We start from the raw sequence: 18228 nt of genomic DNA on the forward strand, positions 1-18228 counted from the left end.
GGGGGGGGGTTTTCTAGTATACAGGCACAGCGGTGGGTTCAGCAGCATGGCTCACTGTCGTGTCTTATCCCTACCTGCCCCATCCTGACACATCATCTGCCGAACGGACCCCAGGACAGATCTTGGATTAAAAGCAGCTATCTGAAGGTACAAGAGGTTTGGGAGGGACAGATTGTGGGTACAGAGTCGCTTTAAAGTGACAGTACCCATTCAAAGTTTTGGTAGGTGATAAGAATATAAGAAGTACTGGAGTAGAGATGGGAATGAATAAGTCAATGGTGAATAATGAGGCTTGTAAGGGGGACTCCTCTTGTAAATAAGACAGAATTTTTAAACCTGAACAAATGACTTTATTTTATTCTCAACAGTAACACAATCATTTCTGTAGTGGTCCACAGATGGTTGCTGGGAATATATGATACAACAGGTCCACCAAGGAGAAAACGCTAAATGTAAACCTCTAAGCGAATGATTCCATAACCTTTGCCGGGGGTTGTAGTGTTTTTTTGGTGGTGGTAGGGTAATATTTCTTAGTTATTTCTTCCTCTTCCCCAGCAGGTCAGTTTTTTTGTTCATTTCTGATCTAAATAAAATGATAAAACATTTGGGGATAAACACACATCCTAACAGTCCAGCACTGGACGCCATCACTGCAAAGACCTCCACAGCCACCATGTTCTTGCCTCTGGTGGTCAGATACGCCGGGATCATGGCGATCCAGACACTGCAGAACACCAGCATGCTGAAGGTGATGTACTTGGCCTCATTGAAAGTGTCCGGTAATGTCCTCACCATGAAAGCCAGAACAAAGCTCACCGCTGCCAGGAACCACAGATAACCCAACATGGAGAAGAACCAGATATCTGACCCTTCATTACACTGAATGAGGATCTTCCCAGGATAAGAGTGAGTGTCCAGGTCCTGGAATGGTGGAGATATAGACAACCAGATAACACAGATAACAACCTGAATGGATGAACACAACAACACTATGGTATAGGGCAGCTTCACACTCAGCCATTTCCTCCAGGGGCTTCCAGGCTTGGTGGACTTAAAAGCAACACAAACCATCACAGTCTTGGCGAGAAGTGAAGAGACGGCAACTGAGAAGAAAACTCCAAAACTGGTTTCACGTAATCTACAAGTGACATCACTGGGACGACCAAGAAACAAGAAGACAGAGAGGAAGCTGAGGATGATGGAGACCAGGAGGAGATAACTCAGGTTCCGGTTATTAGCTCTAACAATAGGAGTGTCCCGGTAGGAGATAAATATTCTCAATATGGAGCCGGTCACAAGACATCCGAAGAGCGAGACACCGGAGAATACAGAAGCCATTGTGTCATTGTGGTAAGAGATGAAGTCCAGGACTTTGGGCAGACATCCGTCTCTCTTCTCATTCGGCCATTCATCACTTGAACATTTCATACAGTTCTCAGAATCTGCAGGAATAATTCATAACATATTATTATACTATCTATCTATCTATCTATCTATCTATCTATCTATCTATCTCCTATCTATCTATCTATCTATCTATCTATCTATCTATCTATCTATCTCCTATCTATCTATCTCCTATCTATCTCCTATCTATCTATCTATCTATCTATCTATCTATCTATCTATCTATCTATCTCCTATCTATCTCCTATCTATCTATCTATCTATCTATCTATCTATCTATCTATCTATCTATCTATCTATCTATCTATCTATCTATCTATCTATCTATCCCCTCTTTTTCTTGTATACATGCAGTGCTGGCTTCAATAACAAGTAATATAACATGCCCTCACCATAACTATTGGTAAATTATCAGGTCAGGATAAATCTAATGTCTCATGACTCTCTGTAACACACTATAACCCCAAGGTATCAGAACACACAAAAGGCTTCATAGACATAACAGTCATTTAATGAAAAGGTCTAAAGTAGTGATGAGTGTAACCGGGCCCACCGCAGGAGTCTGTGTTTGGGTCCAGCGTACGGCTTCTTAATAAATTTTGTTGAAATGCAGCAGAGCAGCCAATAAGCTTCATAGGGTCACTGTCATCAGAAAAAAAAAACTTTTGACATGTTAAAACATTTTTATCAGTCAGGTTTTTATCAGTCAGGGTCTAAGTGCTCAGACCATGACCGAACAATAGAATGGGGAGAGGGACGTGCTGCTGCCTGGTCCACTCCAGGCTCTGTGTGAAAAAACGTGCCTCTTAGACTTTCTGTGTTATCACGGGACACAGAGTCGGGAGAGCACTGCACTGATTTCAACCCAGCTCATTCTTACAATTGGTCAAAATCTAAACACTCAGACTCAGATCGAACAAAACTAATAATTCTGATTGCTTAAAAGTACAGATGAGCAAACCTTTGAAAAGTTTGTCTCACCCCGTTTGCGAACTGCTTGGTTAAGGACTGGAGCAGGGGCAGTTTGCTTTCTATTGGGGGAGGGGGGTTAATCAATCATACTTACCCTCCTGAGTCTTCTATCTTTAGCAGGAGCCGCACACAGCAGCAACTCTCACAGCCAGTCAGGGGCTGCAGCAGTTTCCCACCTTAGCTGCTGATTGGCTGAGCGGACACTGGAGAAGCAGAGCTGGCACATCAAGCACTGTTTGCCAGGTCCACAGAAGACAGAAGAGCCGAGGTCAAGGGGGGTAAATGTGATTACTTCCCCCTCAGTCCGGCCTCCAAGGGGTGAGTAGGGATACACAGAATCCTCACTTAACCCGTTTTGGGCCTAACTGTTCAGTAAATCTGAAAAGAAAAAAATAATGGGACCATTGTTTTTTTTTTTAGTTTATAATCAGAATGCAATTCACAATTTTCAGTTTCAAGTACTATAAGCTGTGATTTCCTCTCCAGCCACTAGGTGTCTCACTCCCCTTCTGCACAGCTGTAGTCTATGGGAAAGGTTAAGCTATGTCCTTGTAAGTTAAACTTAACAGTGTTTATACTCGATCTACCTCTTTACACTCTCTCACCTACACTTCCTGTCACATGATCCTTTATGATAAGGATTTCCTTTCAGGAGGGAGTCTTTTAGTTAGTGTGAGATAGACACAGGACACAACTTCCTGCTGCAGTAACTAAGCCGGCCTGGCTTAGGCCAGAGCCTTAACAGGGACCTGTATGCTGAGACAGCCAGTCAGTATGCATTGCTGAACACTAGAGGTGGGGTAACCGGAAAACAGGACAACCCTTGTCTACGCTGAGGGTCTTCAAGTCAGGACAGTCACCCCCAAAGGAAAGGAAGAGGGACTGATCCCCAGTAAAGCAAAAGTGCACTAAGCTAATGTACTTTACTGATTGCTACACTCTACTATGTGGGAAACCATCACTAGTTAGCTCCACCCAGAGACAGAGGGGACTCGTACTACCACACAAGGTGGTGTCCTAGACAGTGTAGGCAGAAGATGGTCAGATATCCAGAATATATCTGAATATGAGTATGAGGAGTTCTTCAAGATTCTAAACTTTCAGCACACATCCCGGCAGAGTACTGTATACTTATTAGGCAAGGGCTCCTATCCGGTCCCTACACTACACTTTCATACAACTTTTCTTCTACCAAGTCCTACTACAAGAGTCTGTCTAAAGAGTATTGTGTTATATATTTGTTGCACTAGCACCTGTGAGCAGTATTGTTCTTCTCTTTTGTATAGCACTGAAGCTGTTTCAAGTAAAGTTCAACTACTGGTAAAGGACTGGGACTCTGTCATCACTTACGCAGCACCTGCACCGCACACTAGTCCTACCAAAGGACCAGTGCCCGTGTGTTGGGGGTGGATATTACCACTGCTGCCCATCGTGACAAGTTGCCCCCAAAATACCAGAGCCCACTGACTGGTGCAACACCAGCATCCAGTGCCCCGGGCCACAGCACAGAGATTACTTGCCCAATCACTGGCTTCAGGGCATCTACTGCTGAGGCCAGTGATTGACTACATGGTATACAGGCACATCATGTCTGCAGGGAAGGAAACAGGTGGCGGGGAGGAGCGGAGCAGCAGCACAGGACATACCATATTTTCTTTATTTTATAACAATAACAGACTGTATTATGTTCAGTAATTCAGAAAAGCTCTTTAACCCCTTAAAGACGCATGACAGGTATACAGTTATATGGTTGACGGTATACCCGTCATGCAGCTGTAAAGGGGGATCAGAGAGGGTTCCCGGCATGAGCCCTCTCTGCAGCCCGCGGTCCCCAGTTGCTATGTGCAGCCAGGGACCGTGGCCGGCTAATTAAATATTCAGATGCAGCTGTCAAAGCTGACAGCTGCATTTGAATAGTGTATTTGCCCCCTCTCCCTGGTGTCTAGTGGGGGATCTTTCCTCCACGATGCGATCACAGAGGGGAGATCACTTGTACTGAGCTGTCCAGGGGCGGATTAACTTTACCATAGGCCCGTGGCTGTTCACCAAGCCTGGGCCCCCTCACCCCCAATGTAACTATGGCAGCACTGGCCTGGTGATCATAGTACAGAATATATAATTTCACAATGCCCTGATTTGTGCAAAATTGTGGTAAAAAAGCACCATTTTTTTTTTTGCAAATCATGGCATAACTGTAACCAGGAGACAATACACCACTGAAAGTATAAGTCTTTTAGGATGCCAAGGGCCCCCCCTGGAGCTCAGGGCCCCGAGCTACCGCCAGAAATGGACCTATTATAATCAGCTACCGGTGCCGGCCGGGACTCGGCAATCCATCTGATCCCGGCTCGGCAATCCATGTAGCTGTGTATATAGAAGTGCTGTGTATATAGGAGTCCCCCAGGGGGCTTCTAATTACTGTATGTGAAAATAAAATAAAGTGTTTTTATTAATAAATAACCCCCTCCCCTAATAAAAGTTTAAATCACCCCCCTTTTCCCATTTAATAAATAAATAAAAAAATAATAAAAATTTTTTACAAATTTGGTATCACCGCGTGTGTAATCGCCCGAACGATTAAATTATCGCATTAATGATCTCGCATGGTAAATGGCGTTATCGCAAAAACTTGCATTTTTGTTTACATCAAATCCAAGAAAAATTTAATAAAAAGTGATTAAAAATCGCATATGCCCAATCAAAGTACCGAAAGAAAGAACAAATTATAGAAAGCACACACAACCCCATAAACTAAACAATAAAAGCGCTATAAGGATGGGAATAGAGCGATTTTAAACACATTTAGTTGTTTTTAAATTTTTTAAAAGCCGTCAAATAACATAAAATTTATACAAGTTAAATATTGTTGTAATTGTACTGACTTGAGGAACATAGAAAACATGTCTACCACCATTATCCTCTATGGGCTGTCCGGATGATTTATCGATCTTCTGGGCAGCCCCCCCCCCCACACTTCCGCAGCGCCCCTGCAGCTCTCCGCGGCCCCTCCCGCACTCACCCGCTCGCTTCCGCCGCGTATAATAGCGACTGCAGCGAGAGGGAACGAGGAGCAAACAAGCGCTGACAGTGTTCGTTTGCTCCTCACTGTCGGCCCGTGGAATAGGGGCTTAAGGGTACAAACCCACACACCGTATACGCAGCAAATACGCAGCAGTTTGATGGTGAAGATTTGATGCCGTGTTCAGTTATTTACATCTAATCTGCTGCGTATTTGCTGCGTATTTGCTGCGTATCGCAGCAGTAAATACGCTGTGTATACGGTGTGAGGGTTTATACCCTAAGGGTGGCATTTATTAAGTCCGGCGTTTTTTACGCCGGGCTTATAAATGCCCCCGCAGCTCCGGCGATTTATGTAGAGGCGGACTGCCTCTACATAAATCCTGTGCGCGCCGGTGCGCACCGCCGAAAACCTACGCCAGCTGAGGACTGGAGTAGGTTTTTTGCGTACATTTGGGCGGAACGGATGGTAAATCGCGCGGACTCTGAGTCCGCCCACTACACGCCCCCTTTCCGCCCTCCTGGCATACTCGGCGGAAAGTGCCGATTTGCGAATATTTTATTCGCAAATCGGCCATTTGCGAATAAAAAAATACGCAAATTGGCACTTTCCGCCGAAAATCATCCGTTCGACGGATGATACATGTGGCCCTAAGTCTGACTTCATGAGGAGGGGAGCGTGAGGATTAACTCATAAGTGCCCTGCATTGCTGTCTGCACAGATGGAATAACACTTCTTTTATTGTCCATTTCCTACATTCCCCTTCAACTGCACCATATGCCAGTAAGTCCCATTGTAATAGGCCTCTATCTCTGTTGTAGATGTCTTATAGGTCACATATTAGTGATCTCCATTTGTTCTGTTTTGTTGCTGTAGATGTGTAAGCTACATGTGGCGTGCACTGCTGGTGTGAGTAGGAATGGCCTGTACCTCAGTCTTCTTGTACTGGTGCTGTACTACATCCACCAGAGGTGACATACTGGTACATTGCACAGCACTGCCGGCCACAGGTAACAGGCTGGTCACCTCTGTGTGTGTTGTCTGTATGACTCTATGGGGGAGATTTATCAGACTTTATGTAATGAAACAACGGTTTAGGTGTCCATAGCACAAAATTGGATAACTTTCTCCCTATTAAGTCCGGCATTTTTTACGCCGGACTTATAAATGTCCCCACATCTCTGACGCTACAGGGATTTATGTAGAGGCGGACTGCCTCTACATAAATTCCGTGCGAGCCGGTGCGCACGGCCGAAAACCTACGCCAGCTGAGGACTGGAGTAGGTTTTCGGCATATCTTTTGGCGGAACAGATGGTGAAACGCGCGGACTCTGAGTCCGTGCCCTCCGTTCCGCCCCCTTCACATATCCCTCCCCGCCCCCCGGCGTACCCGGCGGAAAGTGACGATTTTATTTGCAAATCAGCAATTTGCAAATAAAATAATGCGCAAATCGGCAATTTCCGCCAAAAAAGCCCTGTACGCCAGTTAATACATGTCCCCCTATGTGTTTATGCATGCTATATCTGTCTAGTGAGTGTGGTGTATGTGTGACTGTGATAACCATGTGGATTACAGTCCACATGTAACAATTTGCAATTTTCATCCTGGCCCTGGCCTGCCACTAGGAGCCTTGTGCGGGACTAATGTTATTTCTTCTGTCTAAAGAGATCCCAGCCATGTCCGGCTACAGCACTAACCTATTCTTGCTGGGGAACTGTTCTCTTCTTCTGTTACCTCTGAAGGATATGCAAGAGCATTGGGGTATCCTACTAGTCAATAGTCTAGCTAAGTGCCTATGCCGAGTCTCAACTGCAAGTTGCTAGCATGCCCCTAGAGGGTCTCCCAGACACCTAGCTCTACCCACCAGATGGGCCTGTAATACCTGATCGTGAGTCATTCCGTGCCCACTAGGTAGCATAGTCGGATGTCTTTTCCTGTGGATTCAGGAACTTTCTCTCACATTTCCAGCTGAACCACTGTGTCTGAATAGGTCCCAGTCTGTAGCTTGCAGGATCCCAAATCACCTTTGTTGTACAACTTAAAGTCTATTTCAACTAACTACAAGCTCTACAAGTGTATTTCAGTATATTTCAAGCAACTATTGTTTTCAAAGACTGTTCAAGTCCTTATCAGTATTCTTGTCAGTGTTGAGATATCATATAAAGACTTATCTACCAGCATCCCAGCTGTGTCCTCATTTGTGGATTATATATATATATATATATATATATATATATATATATATATGTGTGTGTGTGTGTGAGAGAGAGAGAACACTACAGGTATTTTCCTCCTCATGTTATCACTACTCTGAACTGTGTCTATTGTATTCAGAGACTGTGATGTTTTGAACTTTCCTTCAACAGATTCAGTAAACTATTTGATGGTGAACTCTTACCAGTGACCCCTCATCTCTCCCGCATGACACCTGCACAACGTCCAGCACTCACTACTCTACCCAACTCCTAGCACATGGAGCTGCCGAGCCAGTGTATCCAAGGGTGGTCATAGCTGGTACCACTCCTGATCACCATGACAAGTGCCCGAGGAGGGCTTCCTATATCTGCACCCCTGGGTGACTGCGCCCTGGCACCTGCTGCACACTCCCAAGGGGTATCCCTGTGTCAGCTTGTAGGCCTATAGGATAGGGGATAAGAAGATAACCACAAGGGTCTGACCACTGGGACCCACATCAATCCTGAGAAAGGGAACACAATCTTCCCCAGAAGAGTGCAGTCATGGCAGTATTGTATTTAGCAGGTATGATGTTTGGCGGTATACACAGGGGTCAGTGTGTGGCAGTATTATATTCAGATCATGCAGTATGGGATGCTAAGAGGAGCTTTCCTTAGTTTAAAGGATAAATCGGAGGGGTGGGACCCTAATGAAAGCTAGCTACCCCTCCGCTGGTAAGACAATACTACTACCGGTCTTATTGGACATCTCTCCTTCTGAACACGGGACGCAGTCATAGCAGCAGGTATGGATGGATGTTGGCCTCGCCATTTTCCTACTTCCAGGTAAACAATGGTCTGAGCAGCGGGATACTGGGACCTGAAGGAAAACACAAGAACCTTTACAGGATGACAGAAAGTAATCACTAAAATACCTAAATATGATGAAAGTAATAGGGGACCTAGGGTTACAGCCTGGAGGAAGGGTCTATCATATGAATATGGGTTTCCTATGTACATATGCAGTGTCCTGGTCAGGGCCAGCCTAGGTTAGATAACGTCCTCTATGAAACTTTTTTCCGCTGCCACCATATATATATATATATATTTATATATGTAATATTCTTATTTCTTTCAATCTGTGTGTATATATACAGATGTTCATACAGACTAGAATATAAAACAGTGACTTATATTCATTATCTCACAGGTGACGTCTTCTCTGATTCATTCACATTATATGATTTATAAATAATTATTCTGCAATTTATTACATAAAATAAGGATTTGATACAATAGAAAACTGGTGTTAATATTTGGTCCAGGAACCTTTGTTTGCAGTTACTGAGGTCGGACGATCCCGGGAATTCTTGACCAGGTTTGCAGACACTGCAGCAGGGATTGTGCCCCCTCCTCCATACACATCTTCTCCAGATCTTTCAGGTTTCGGGGCTGTCGCTGGGCAACGTCCCTCCAAATATTTTCTATTTGGTTCTGGTGTGGAGACGGGCTAGGCTACTCCAGGGACTGGAAATGCTTTTTACAGAGCCGCTCCTTAGTTGCCCTGTTGTGTATTTTGAGTTATTGGTGGTGTTTATAGTAGCTTAGTAGCAGTAGCTGTAGCAGTGTGGGGTGGATGCTACAAATTGTTGATCTTTACTAATTCCTTTCAGCAGAACTATGGCCCCCTAAAACCCTAAAGAGGGTCAACTATCGTTAAGGGGTCTGCAATCTGTCTACATCTCAGGTGACCACATTCTACAAGTTTTTCTCAGGAAGTCCTTCAGCTGACCAGGACTATCACCAGTGGTTGGTAAGGTAGCAACTAAGACAATTCTGATATTTTCTCGATTTGTTTGGGTAATCTCAAATTGTTCAAGCTCGGGGCCCGTGTTTCTGGATCTGGCACTCTGTGATCTCTTCCAGCAAGAGCGGAATTCTCTAAACCGTGAGTACAGGTTTCTTTCATCAAGAGTCAAGTATTAGGGTCACTATGACAGAGTTCTGCACTGCCTAGACAGGTTCCTTTGTATCCCCCTACCTTCTGTTCAAGTCTTCTACCTAAAACCTACCTAGTAGACATTGCAACTTAAGTGTTCCTATTCAAAACTATCTTCAGTACAAGGGATTGGCCATTATACTTGTTCCTAAAGTTATCCTGTACTGTCACTTTAAGAACTGTTCCAGTAAAGTTTTCTTGTCGTTTTGTTATTCTTGTGGTTCATCTTCACTTTATCACAAACTACGGTATGGTGTCCCAGAGTGGGTGTCCACTGCTTATATTTATGCAAATATAGGTTGGTACTGTATGTGTATAGGCTCTGAGACTGACGGCTCTAGTGTTCAGTGCTCCCACCAGGTGTCACTGTAGCTTCTGTGTTATATTGCATGGCTGAAGGAGAAACTGCTAAAGAGTAAACTGATAATTGTATTTATTGTATGTATTTCATGCCCCTTTATGAGATTCTGTGTTCCACCAATCCCTGAGTCAGGTACCTCATAAGTCCCCAGCCTATCCTAGAGGGTGTTCTTAGTTTCAATGCCCAAATAGATTCCCCCTGAGGTAGTATATATATTGGTGTTGGAGTCGGTTGGGTGTCTTTTATCAGTGGGTTCACGTCAGAATGTTGAGCAAGAGATTTTGCCCTGAAGAGATTTGACCAGGCCCTGGTGTGGAGGCCAGGACCCATCTCTAGGCTACTATACTGAATTAAAATGTGTATGAATACTTTACCCTTTCCAGCACACCTGAATTTCTAGCTATGTCCAACTAGAGCACCTCATGGCGAGGCTGTGGTAGACAAAGTGGGACAAAAGTCTATTCGTGTTGGGCCGCAACTTCTTTCATCCTGATAATCACTCCAGGATTCAAGACAGTGGCTAGGTTAGGGCAGATAGCCAAAAAACTCAACCTCAAGTGCTATGCTTCCTTTGTGACATGTCTCTCCTACTTGACAAAGGGGCAATTTATGCCTCGAAACGCGTTGTTTATGAGACCATTAAAATTCATCATTTTACTTCATTAAACCTGAAGCCGTGAAGCGCCGTCATTCTGGCTCCTGTGGTCCCCGCCTACCCCGAGGATCCGACACTTCATCTACCATTCTCCATTCCCTGATCTCCTGGCTTGGGATCTCGGCATCTACCCTTGGAGCCTGGCTGCTACGGCTACTACCTCTCTCTTCACTGATAGTGCATACAGGTGTTGTGTTCTTAGCACAACACCATCAGGTGAGCAGTTTTATTATCCGCTTGTTCGACCTACAATCTGTTGTTTACGTTATCACCCTATGGCGCCCTTTCCACTTTTTTAGCCCTACTTTATGTTGGCGGCATTTATTAAACTAGCTTTCATTTTTTTTTTTTTTTTTTAGACAATAGGAAGCTTAAAACATTAGCAGCAACTTTACAAATTTTCAGTAAAATTTCAAAATCAGATATTTTTAGGGACTTGTTCAGGTTCACTAAGGCTGGGTTCACACTATGTATATTTCAGGCAGTATTTGGTCCACAAGTCAGGTCCTCATAGCAACCAAAACCAGGAGTGGATTGAAAACACAGAAAGGCTCTGTTCACACAATGGTGAAATTGAGTGGATGGCCGCCATATAACGGTAAATAACTTCCATTATTTCAATACAACAGCCGTTGTTTTAAAATAACAGCACATATTTGCCATTATATGGCGGCCATCCACTCAATTATAACATTATGTGAACAGAGCCTTTTTTGTGTTTTCAATCCATTCCTTGTTTTGGTTGCTATACAGCCTCAAATATACGTAGTGTGAACATAGTGTACATAGTGAACAAGTGTATTTGAGGGGACTGTATGTTAGAAAGCCCCACAAAGCACCCCATTTCAGAAACTGCACCCCCCAAAACTCTGCAAAAACACATCCAGAAAGTTTTTTTAACCCTTTAGAGGAGTCACAGAAATAAAAGCTAAGTGTGTAAGAAATTTGAAAATCTTAATTTTCTGTGCAGAGATTTTATTGTATTGTAATTCATAATTATAAACCTATTACCAGAGAAATGCACCCCAATAATTATTGCCCCGTTTCTGCAGTTTATAGAAATACCCCATATGTGGCCCTATTGCGCTATTTGACGCAACCACAAGTCTCAGATATAAAGGAGCGCCTAGTGAATTTCAATGGCTCCGTTATATTTGGTCATTTCTGACTGTACCACTTCAGGTTGGCAGAGGCTCTGGGGTGCCAAAACATAAAAAACACCCCTAAAGGGACACCATTTAGAAAACTACACCCCTCAAGGAATGTAACAAGGGGTGCGGTGAGCATCAGGACCCCACAGGTGCTTCACAGATTTTCAGAACAATGTGGTGGAAAAAAGGAAAAATTCAATTTTTTACACTAAAATGTTGTTCTAGCCTTCAATTTTTCATTTTTTACAAGGGGATAAAAGAAAAAATAACCACCAATCGTATAGTGCAGTTTCTTCTGAGTACGGAAATACCCCACATGTGGACATAAAGTGCCAAGCGGGCGCAGGACGAGCCTCCAAAGGGAAGGAGCGCCAATTGGCTTTTGGAAGCTGGATTTCACTGGAATGGATTTCATGGGCCATGTCGCATTTACAGAGCCCTCATGCTGCCAAGACACTGGAAACCCCCCACAAGTGACCCCATTCTGGAAACTACACCCCTCAAGGAATCTAACAAGAGGTGCAGTGAGCATATGGACCCTACTGGTGACGGCCACAAATGTGAAACAATGTGACGTGAAAGTGAAAAATTTCATTTTTTCACTTTCACGGCACAAATGTGCCCGTCATCAAGGGGTCCATATCCTCACTGCACCCCTTGTTAGATTCCTTGAGGGGTGTAGTTTCCAGAATGGGGTCACTTGTGGGGGTTTTAACTGTCTTGGCAGCACGAGGGCTCTGTAAATGCGACATGGCGTTCATCATCCATTCTGGCCAAATCCAGCCTCCAAAATCCAAATGGCGCTCCTTCCCTTCAGAGGCTTGTCCTGCACCCACATGGCGCCTTATGTCCACATGTGGGGTATTTACGGACTTGGGGGAAATTGCTCTACACATTTTGTTGTGAAAATGAAAAATTTAAGGCTAAACCAACATTATAGTGTAAAAAATGTAATATTTCATTTTCATGCCACATTGTTCCACATTTGTGCCCGTCACCAGTGGGGTCCATATGCTCACTACACCCCTTGTTACATTCCCTAAGGGGTGTAGTTTCCATAATGGGGTCACTTGTGGGGGAGTTCAACTGTCTTGGCAACACAGGGGCCTTTTAAATGCAACATGGCCCTCGAAATCCATTTCAGCCAAATCCAGCCTCCAAAAACCAAACGGCGCTCCTTTCCTTCGGAGGCTTGCCCTGCACCCGCATGGCGCTTTATGTCCACATGTGGGGTATTTTCGTACTCTACATCAGTCTATAAGGTACAGCGGTCTGGCACTATCAGATTTAGGTGGTTTATAACATGGTAGCAGTTTTAGGGAGGTGTAGATAATTTAAGGTGGTGCTCACTCAGGAAAAAATTGTATGAATCCAAAAATAGAGAATAATTTGAGGGCACTCACCGTTAAAATGAAATAATCTTTATTTAATCTTCTTTAAAAACATGTATTCCTTCATGCTGCAGTGGATCGGGACGCCAAGCTACAGCTGATTGATTAGTCCATGACAGCTGTTTCGCACGTCACGCCGTGCTTCTACGGATGCTGGCTGGGTTCAGATGACCTAGGGTTTTAACCCTGTTCTGGGCATGCGCACTCCAGCCTAGACGTCTCGGAAAAAATAAGTGTTAAAATTCAGTGTTAAAAGCAATAGCAATCAGACCTAAGTCCATTCTTTTATACTAATGCGAGATCCTTGTCGCTATGGGCTTTTGTTCATCTATAAGAACATACTTAGTTCAATTTTATCATTAAGTCCAATCGGACCTTGGGCATTCGTTGCCAAAATGATTTTCGCCTCTTCCTGCAACAGTTTTTTATTTATATCAACGTGGCTCGCAGGACGGAGTCGTCTTAGTCCTAGGAATTTTAAACATTTGTGGTCACCTGCATGCTTGTCCCTTACATGTTGTATTAGTCGTGGTGATCCTTTCCCGGTCCTTATAGATCTTATATGTTCACTAAACCTTTTATTTACGGGACGGATGGTTTTCCCAATGTAGAAGGCTCCACACTTACATGTGACAGCATATACTACATGGGATGTCTTGCAGCAAATCATTTCCCTAACTGTGTAGTCTATGCCCCCGATGCTGACGTTCTTCCCAGGAAGGAAATACCCGCACCAGGTACAGTTTCCACACTTAAAGTTACCCTGTGGTGTGGTTCTTTCCAGCCAGTTGGGTGTTCTGTTTTCTTTGTACTCACTCCTCACCAGAGCATCTTTCAGGTTGCCGCATCGTCTGAACGCGACAACTGGTTTCTCTTGCAGTACATCTGCCAGGATTGGATCTGCTTTGATTAAATCCCAGTTTTTATGAATAGCTTTACGTATGGTGTCAGCCATTTTTTCCTGAGTGAGCACCACCTTAAATTATCTACACCTCCCTAAAACTGCTACCATGTTATAAACCACCTAAATCTGATAGTGCCAGACCGCTGTACCTTATAGACTGATATTGCATGTTTCTTTTCTTTTTGGGTCTTGAGCACATTGGAGCTATTACCTGCACACATTATTACTAAAATTAAAGATTATACAAACTGAATAATGGAAAACATGGATACAAACAATCTAACAGAAGGAGAGGTGGATCATGCATACAATGCAGGACGGGAAAACGCCAGCACATTTTTTATGCAATGCGATGAAAAGGACTCTATTCAAGTCTTAAGTAAAAAAAGTTTACAATACAAAATACATGGGCTAGCAGACAGGGAACTTAGGACCTTTTGGACAATAAACTCACTGCGCTCTTATATTCAATGTGAACGTGCCCCTAGAGGACTAAGGCAATTTAAGGAAATCTCACAGTTCCATGAAGACAAGATTTTTGAACAACAATGGATTGAATTACACCAAAAACATGCCATGAATTTGCTGCAACTAGTTCTAAAACGCAATGAAGTTGAATATGAAACAATCACTGGAGATTTATGTAAAGCAAAAATTGAACTACGGAAAAAATCAACAGAACAAGAGTATTCAGAATTTTGTAAAAAACTAGAGTTCAAACTATCAAAGCTTCAGGATGAAATAAAGGAGATAAAAAAAGATAAATTCATTAGGGACAAACAAGACTACGAGGAAGGAAAAGCCTATGTTAAAAAACAGCCATACAAAAAAAGATTCAATTCTAAACGACCATTCACACCAAAAAAACGCACCAGTGGTTACAAAAAATCCTCAGATTTTTGGACAACAGAATCAGAGTCATCATCAACGGAAGAGGCAGAAAAATCTAAAGGAAACAACAAACAAAAAACATCGTATAAACACTCTAACTTACCAGGAAAATCGGGAGACACGGACCGGACAGGTACCTCTGAATCTAAAAAAGAAAAAACAGTCCCTTTAGAAAAAAGACAAGACGAGGGCGCAGTTCCCAAAAGAGGAACAGACAGCGTGAAAAGAAAATCAGTAACCTGGAGGGATTAGGGGATGTCGAGCCAAAAGGAAACAGCGATCCGAAGTTAGTAATAAATTTGTCAGACACAGAAATGGACAGTAATGTTTTATCTCTCCTGAATAAGGGTTTAAATTTTTGTATCGTGGAACAATTCGATGAAGTACAGTTCGAAATAGACATTTTCAAGGCAACACGGAAATTACAACTCAAAAAACATTTTGCAACAATTAAAACGCAAACGCAATGTGAACAAAGACCTGAAGGAGATCTCCCAACAAGTGTGGGTGATCTAGGTTTCTTTCTTGCAGGTGCACATACCAGTGAAGACAGAGATTGCCTTTCCGCACTTATGGAACTGGAGGGCACAAATGATATAAATGAAGATGGACAGAAGGGCGAATCGGAATTCACAGGGGGCCTAAAGTCCACATTTACACCTCCTATACCCAGTGGGAGTAGTGTGGATCTTTTCAGAAAAAGGGTACTAGACGTCAAGGCATTAGTTTACCCCAAATCACCCGCAAATTTAACGCAAGCCGAATCTAATGCTCTTAGATGGCTAAAATCGCAAGAAAATTTAATAATAAAAAAAGCGGATAAGGGGGGGAATATAGTCATCCTAAATAAGGAAGACTACAAAACAGAAGCTCTGAAACAATTAGGGGATGTACGAACCTACCGGGCACTGAGGGAAAACCCTATGGACAGGACGTGTTCCCGTCTAAAATCATTATTAAGAAAACAAGTGGAAAAAGGGTTATTATCAAAAAGGAGAGCAGAAAAATTAATCCCGCAATACCCCAGGAAGCCGGTATGGTATCATATACCAAAAATCCACAAAGGCATTATACCACCCCCAGGACGACCCATCGTCTCAGCCGTAAATTCATTAACCGAGCCCTTGTCAAAATACTTGGATTGGCTCTTACGCCCAATATTAAAAACCGCACCAGCGATACTAAAAGACACTAATGAATTCCTTCTTGCCCTCGAGGACCTCACTTGTCCCCCTACAGCAATACTATGTACAGTGGACGTGGAGAGCTTATATACGAGAATTCCGCATGAATTGGGCGTAAGCACTATAAGGGAGCTCCTACAGAAAACAAATCAAAGCACTGAATACATAGACTTCATCTGCGAATCCCTGATGTTCATTCTCCAAAATAACAATTTTATATTTGATAACCAGTGGTATGTGCAATGCGAAGGCACAGCGATGGGCACGCCCATCGCGTGCACGTTCGCTAACCTCTACTTAGCTGCGCTTGAAAGTAAAATGGTATACACTGCGTCCAACCCTTTTGTTAAGGATATTTTCAGATATTTCGGCTTTGTGGACGATATATTTATTTTATGGAACAACACAGAAGACACATTCAAGGACTTTGTCTCCTACCTGAACTCCAATAATATGAATATGACTTTCACTTCAAAATATGATAAGGAAAGCATTGAATTCTTGGATGTAAAAGTAAAAATAGAAGGAGGAGAAATACGCACCACAAGCTTTCGGAAGCCCACGGCGTCCAACGCTTTCCTACATCATCAAAGTTATCATCCACGACACACCAAAAAAGCTGTCCCATATGGGCAGTTCCTAAGATTAAGAAGAATAAATGATGCGGATGAAATTTTTGAAAAAGAAGCACAGCAACTTAAGGAAAGACTATCAAATAGAGGCTATCCCCTTGAGGAATTAGAGGATGCATGTAGGAGGGCTTATGACCAAAACAGGAAAGAACTGTTGCACAAACAAAAAAAGATAACTGTAACCAACAAAAATAAAAATCTATTTGCCTTTTCATTTAAATACAGCGCGATGGCTGACACCATACGTAAAGCTATTCATAAAAACTGGGATTTAATCAAAGCAGATCCAATCCTGGCAGATGTACTGCAAGAGAAACCAGTTGTCGCGTTCAGACGATGCGGCAACCTGAAAGATGCTCTGGTGAGGAGTGAGTACAAAGAAAACAGAACACCCAACTGGCTGGAAAGAACCACACCACAGGGTAACTTTAAGTGTGGAAACTGTACCTGGTGCGGGTATTTCCTTCCTGGGAAGAACGTCAGCATCGGGGGCATAGACTACACAGTTAGGGAAATGATTTGCTGCAAGACATCCCATGTAGTATATGCTGTCACATGTAAGTGTGGAGCCTTCTACATTGGGAAAACCATCCGTCCCGTAAATAAAAGGTTTAGTGAACATATAAGATCTATAAGGACCGGGAAAGGATCACCACGACTAATACAACATGTAAGGGACAAGCATGCAGGTGACCACAAATGTTTAAAATTCCTAGGACTAAGACGACTCCGTCCTGCGAGCCACGTTGATATAAATAAAAAACTGTTGCAGGAAGAGGCGAAAATCATTTTGGCAACGAATGCCCAAGGTCCGATTGGACTTAATGATAAAATTGAACTAAGTATGTTCTTATAGATGAACAAAAGCCCATAGCGACAAGGATCTCGCATTAGTATAAAAGAATGGACTTAGGTCTGATTGCTATTGCTTTTAACACTGAATTTTAACACTTATTTTTTCCGAGACGTCTAGGCTGGAGTGCGCATGCCCAGAACAGGGTTAAAACCCTAGGTCATCTGAACCCAGCCAGCATCCGTAGAAGCACGGCGTGACGTGCGAAACAGCTGTCATGGACTAATCAATCAGCTGTAGCTTGGCGTCCCGATCCACTGCAGCATGAAGGAATACATGTTTTTAAAGAAGATTAAATAAAGATTATTTCATTTTAACGGTGAGTGCCCTCAAATTATTCTCTATTTTTGGATTCGTACTCTACACATTTGCTCTACACATTTTTTTTTTTTTTTTTTTTAATATTTTAACTCCTTGGGTAAATGAAAAAATTAAGACAAGATCAATGATTTAGTGTAAAAATTTTAAATTTTTTACACTAAATGTTGATGTGAAAAAAAAAAATACCATTTTTTTCCAGTTCCCGAACGATCTTCCCACTAACTCCGAGGATGGGGGGGCATCTGCGGGCTGGATTCGGGTGTCCCTTCCTTCATACCCTCTAAGGGTACGTGCACACTGCGGAATGGCGATG

At 43.1% G+C, this 18228-nt stretch overlaps 1 protein-coding gene across 1 annotated transcript; it reads right to left on the reverse strand.

Annotated features, from left to right (window-relative positions):
- Nucleotides 1-534: 534 nt before the first annotated feature.
- On the reverse strand, nt 535-14085 carry LOC138796449 (vomeronasal type-2 receptor 26-like). Its single transcript, XM_069976053.1, has 3 exons — nt 13810-14085; nt 8327-8453; nt 535-1442 (listed from the first exon to the last, which is right to left on the reverse strand). The coding sequence occupies exons 1-3, from the start codon at nt 14083-14085 to the stop codon at nt 535-537; spliced, it is 1311 nt and encodes a 436-aa protein (XP_069832154.1).
- Nucleotides 14086-18228: the final 4143 nt, after the last annotated feature.

The sequence above is a fragment of the Dendropsophus ebraccatus genome, chromosome 7, assembly GCF_027789765.1.
Source record: "Dendropsophus ebraccatus isolate aDenEbr1 chromosome 7, aDenEbr1.pat, whole genome shotgun sequence".
Classification (NCBI taxonomy): Eukaryota; Metazoa; Chordata; class Amphibia; order Anura; family Hylidae; genus Dendropsophus; species Dendropsophus ebraccatus.

Coding starts and splice junctions, on each gene's coding strand:
- LOC138796449 (XM_069976053.1), bottom strand. CDS start 14,085: ATGGCTGACACCATACGTAAAGCTATTCATAAAAACTGGGATTTAATC. Junction 8,454..13,809: donor TCGGGGGCATAGACTACACA/GTTAGGGAAATG, acceptor GTTTTCCTTCAG/GTCCCAGTATCCCGCTGCTC. Junction 1,443..8,326: donor AGAGATGTCCAATAAGACCG/GTAGTAGTATTG, acceptor TTATTCCTGCAG/ATTCTGAGAACTGTATGAAA.